Raw genomic sequence first — 5547 nt, 5'->3', positions numbered from 1 at the left:
ATGGAACCCAGAAACCACACAGCCGTTTCAGAATTCCTTCTCCTGGGACTGACAGAGGACCCAGCCCTGCAGCCCTTTGTCTTCAGCCTGTTCCTGTCCATGTACCTGGTCACCATCCTGGGGAACCTGCTCATCATCCTGGCTGTCAGCTCTGACCCCCACCTCCACACCCCCATGTACTTCTTCTTCTCCAACCTGTCCCTCACTGACATCTGTATAAGCACAACCACCATCCCCAAAACGCTGGTGAACATCCAAACACACACCCAAAGCATCAGTTACACAGGCTGCCTCTCCCAGCTCTGCTTTGTCTTGATCTTTGGTGGCTTAGAAAATTGTCTGCTTGCAGTGATGGCCTATGACCGCTATGTGGCCATTTGTCACCCTCTGAGGTATATGGTCATCATGAACCCTTGCCTCTGTGTCCTGCTGGTTCTACTCTGCCTGCTGGTCACTACTGTGAACGCCCTTCTGCACACTCTGATGGTGCTGCGACTGTCCTTCTGCACAGACCTGGGGATCCCCCACTTCTTCTGTGAACTGTCTCAAGTCATCACACTCTCCTGTTCGGACACCCTCATCAACAACCTCTTGATTTATTCAGTGACTAGCCTATTTGCTGGCATCCCTCTCTCCGGGATTATTTTCTCTTATACTCAAATTGTGTCCTCTGTTTTGAAGATGCCATCCATGGATGGAAGGTATAAAGCCTTTTCCACCTGTGGGTCTCACCTGTTAGTTGTGTCCTTATTCTATGGGACAGGTTTAGGAGTGTACATGAGTTCTGCAGTGCCTGGCACTTCCATTAAGAACGTGGTGGCTTCAATGATGTACATGGTGGTCCCTCAAATGCTGAACCCCTTCATCTACAGCTTGAGGAACAGGGAAATGAAGGGAGCCCTGAGACATCTCATCAGTGGGTCACCCTCTTCTCTGTGACTTTATCACCGGCTGTGAGCTTTGTTCTCTACCAGGAGATCAGCTGACAGAGTACTGGGGAGCTAGAATGCCTGGTCCTCCATCCCCACACCTTCCACAATGGCTGTGATGGTCGCCTAAATACATGTCAACCTGGGCTCTGATCTGACTTGGCATTTGCCCAGCTCTGTGACATAGGATGGTGATTTTCATCTCTATGCTCCTTCCCATTGCTCTGCTTCCAGAATTCATCTGATCAAACACTCACTGTATGCTTAAGAGCTACTGCTACCCTGTGCCCTAACCCAGAAGGACATTAAAAATAAATGATGGCATCCTCCACTTCCATATCACCCAGATTAATGATAGTCATTACTGGTGTTAATCAGTGTCACCTAGCATTTCTATATGTCTGTACCCATGCATTTTTTTTAAAGTTTTGCTATTCATATGCTCTGGAAAATTCATCCATAACCTGAATGACAAAGAGGGCATTGAAAAATAGGAGGTTTATTTTAAGCCTTAGCATGTACTCATCCTCACTTATCAGCAGAAGCCTGGCCTTCTCAGGAACGTCCTTCTAACAGGTTTCTACTCTGAAGACCTAATTGTGGAGTCAGCACACACCTTGTGTACCCACCTATGAGCCCTATTCATCACTTGGCATTGCCAAGTCCCTCACTGCTGTCTACAGTACACACCTTAGTTTCCTTAGCTCTACTAGGATCGCCATGAATCTCAACACTAATTAATGAAAACAACCCTTTATTACTTAATTCAATTAAACGCCTTACAACTGGCAGAATTTTCCCAGGATATCTCCTTTCTATCAATATTTCCCCTATAAATACCCCATTTATTACCACACCACTGCCTCTAAAAATTTCAGCCCCATTGACTACCATGGTGTTGTTTACCATCACAGTACAAGTGAATCTACTAACAAATATTATTCAAAATTCCCTAAATTACAACCATATTAAGATAGTTTTCAATTCCTATACACTGACCATCACCCCACCTCAATTTACTTTTAGTCCCAAATCAGCATCCACTCTATTACATCTAATCTGATTAGGAAAAACACCTTGAGATCTATTGCCCACACTCAAATTACAGTTTCAACTATCACCTCTAAACATAAAAGACCAATCAAAGTATATTTTTGAGCATTCTTGCCTTCCATCATTTTACTCCTAGGAATTATTCTTTAATTCCCAAAAGTGTTTTCAATTATATGAAAAATGCTACCAAGCAAGGGTTGATTGGCTACAATCATCAATCAACTTCTGTAACTATATAAAGCTGTCATATATGTAGACTTCATGAATTAAACCAAGCTCCTCTCTACCAAACATAACCCAATGCTCTAAATTCTTAAATTGAATAATATCTCCCAGGTCATCATATACATCCATAAGAGAAACATTGATAATTCCACTAAAAGTCCTAGTATGAAGCACTTTAAATCATAATAGAACCTCAAGTCTCAGGATATTCTTCTGTAACCATAGCTGTATTATACCCAAACATAACTACTAAATAAATATTTTTTAAAAACTATTAACCCCTAAGAAAAATCCACCAAAACTATTGTATGATTCCACATCCAATTCCTCCACTAATAATTAAACCTAGTCCACCATAAATGTGACACTTTTGAAGAAAATTCTATAAGACCTTGCTACCCTGTGAAGGACATTAAAAATAAAAGATTGCATCATCCACTTCCATGCCTCTCAGATTAATAATTGTTGTCACTGGTGTTAATCAGTGTCATCTAGCATTTGCATGTCTAAATTATACTTAATAAAATTATAAAAACAATTATACTAATAAAAATGCAGCATATGATATTATTTGTATGTGGAATTTAAACATAACTAATAACATGGAAATCATCATCGTTAGTGTACTACAGAAACTATAATGACCCAAATCAGCAAAACCAACCCTTTAATTAAAATAATTAAGTGCTCACTCATTGGCCTTCTAACCTTATCCAATATCTCAGTATGGGGAAACTTTGGATCCCTTTAAGGCATATCCCTAATCATCTAAATTCTTACTGGACCTTTCCTACTATACACTATACATCACGCACAATAACAGCATTTTCTTCTGTTGTACACGTCTGTGGGAGAGGTTCACTGCCACCCATGACTAATGCCTTATATGCATGTCAATGGTGCCTCTCGATTCTTCTCTATTCCGCTTATTCCTTCATGTAGGCAGAGGTCCTTATAGTGGATCCTGTACCTCTATTGAAACATGAAATTTTAAAATTCTGCTCCTCTTTGCAGTCATAGCAACAACATTCATAGGCTGTGTCTTGCCACAAGGACCAATATCCCTCTGAGGGGTAAGGTAATCACTAATCTCCTCTCAGCGATCCCTTGTGTCAGTACTAATCTTATAGAATGAATTTGAGGTGGATTTTCAGTTGACAAAGTGATTCTGCTTTTTGCACATAATTTCATCTCCCCATTTATCCTTCCAGCTGTTGTAATAGTTCACCTGCTATTTCTATACAAAGCAGAGTCTGACACTCCATCAAGATGTAACAATAGACTCAGCTAAAATATCATTTCACACTTACTACACAGTTAGATATATTAGGGTTATTATTATTTTTTATTATATTCTTAGTAACTATAATACACTTCTCCCATGACTTACTAGGAGACCCAGGCAACTACATCCTTGCCAGCCCTCTAAATATCCCACCTCAGATCAAACCAGAATGATATTTTTAATTCTTACGTCTATAATTCATTCCTAACAAATTAGTTTGATGCACTAGTGTTCTCAATTTTTATTCTAGCACTTTTTCCCCTGCTTCACCTATTCAACCAGTGAAATGTAATATTTCAACCCCTCAAAAAAGATCTTTTCTGAGTAAGACTAGCTGACTTACTTACATTCACATGAATATGACCAGCTTTCAATTGTGTTATACAATTTTGTCCAAAATATTTAATTTCAAAATAATCTAGTGCATTACTATCACTTCATGTACATGTCTGTATAATTCATTACATCGATATACTTCTTTCTTACCCTGATGGAGCTTAATGGTAATGAACACATTCTGTGTCTCTGTTGTTCCTACCATCAGTGTAGTTCTGATAGTCCATGTTTGGATGTATAGCATCTATTCATTTATTTTTAGTGATCTCTGTTTTTACATGGTATCTGATAATCACCAATAAGTAAGTAGTCTTTCTCATAGGAAAGAAACTTGGATTGCTATTTTCGGTCATTGTGAATAAAGCTGAATGAATATTGTCTTTTAATTTCTTGGTGCAAATAAGAGTTGCATCTTGGAGTGGAATTATAGGCCAAATTCTACAGCTTTCCTTAAACAAGTTTGAGACGTAAGGAGATTATCAAATTTGAGCATATTTTCTCAACCATTTATCATGTTCATCTTACATAACAAGAACATGGCATTTGACAAGTCTGAGATCCCTGCCAAGCCTCTTGTATTGAGCCAATGTTTCAATGTTTCAATTTCCTCAAATCTAACAGCTATTAACCTTCGATGGCATGCATTTCCCAGTGTCCTGGGATGTTCCTAGTCCTGAAGGCTCACAGAGTGCCTGAACACTAAAGTTGGGAGGTTGTGTCATTATCATCATAGGATTCAGTTAAGGTTATATTAACGTGTTGCTGTGGTTCCTCTTTATTTTTCCCAACATCTTGCATATTCTATTTTCACTCATTCTTCTTATCTATTGACAGAAAATAAGCACAATAATCTCTCAGCTTAAAGTTTTGACTGAATCTGCAGGTAGTGATTATGAAGTCTGTCTCATCAAAGCAGCAGGTGTGGGTGTAGGTGCATATTGGGGTACAGAATGAACACTGATGCAGCTGCGTCTCTATGGCATGCTGATTTTAGATCTTTTGGGTATATACTAAGGAGTGGGATAGCTGGGTCTTATGGTGGTTCCATTTCTAGTTTTATGAGGAATCTCCATACTGCTTTCAAGAGTGACTGAATTAACTTGCAGTCCTACCAACAATAATAAGTGTACTGTTCCCCAAGTTCCTCACTGATACATCATAATTATTTGTATTCTTGAGAATTGTTATTCTGCCTGGATCTCAATGTAGTTTTGATTTGCATTTCTCTAATTGCTAAAGATATTGAATACTTTTTCATATACTTCTTGGCCATCTGTATTTCTTCTTTTGTTCACTTATTTTTCCCATTTTTAAATGGGTTGTTTGATTTTTTTTCCATTTATGATTTTTGAGTTTTTAAATTTATTCTGGATGTTAATGCCTCATCTGAGGATCAGGTGGGAAATATCTTTTCCAATTCCGTAGACTCTCTAAGCTTTTGTTTGTTTGCTTAGTTGGGGTAAGTTCTTGCTGAGGGGGGATTTTTAACATGATTTTAAATATTTTTAACATGATTGGATGCTGTGTTTATAAAATGTGATGATAAACTCAGGAAATATTGAAATCCTTAATTATAAGAACTTTCAAAGTGAGAATAAATGTTCTGAGTATATGGACACATTAGCACTGTGCTACTTTTTGATGATTTTGTAATTAACACTTTAATGAAAATTTTCTACTTCAACTCAAAAATTTTCCAAAATATTGCAACAAGATTCA

At 38.1% G+C, this 5547-nt stretch overlaps 1 protein-coding gene across 1 annotated transcript; it reads left to right on the top strand.

Moving 5' to 3' along the window:
* On the top strand, nucleotides 1-939 carry LOC144370722 (olfactory receptor 7G2-like). The gene has a single exon (XM_078031670.1). The coding sequence runs from the start codon at nucleotides 1-3 to the stop codon at nucleotides 937-939; it is 939 nt and encodes a 312-aa protein (XP_077887796.1).
* Nucleotides 940-5547: the final 4608 nt, after the last annotated feature.

Source organism: Ictidomys tridecemlineatus, chromosome 2 (genome assembly GCF_052094955.1).
Source record: "Ictidomys tridecemlineatus isolate mIctTri1 chromosome 2, mIctTri1.hap1, whole genome shotgun sequence".
Classification (NCBI taxonomy): domain Eukaryota; kingdom Metazoa; phylum Chordata; class Mammalia; order Rodentia; family Sciuridae; genus Ictidomys; species Ictidomys tridecemlineatus.
Note: the sequence above shows the minus strand (reverse complement) of the source record. Positions and strands in the feature narration are given on the sequence as shown.

Bases quoted from the DNA above. Each gene is read 5' to 3' on its own strand.
- LOC144370722 (XM_078031670.1), top strand. From the start codon at position 1: ATGGAACCCAGAAACCACACAGCCGTTTCAGAATTCCTTCTCCTGGGA.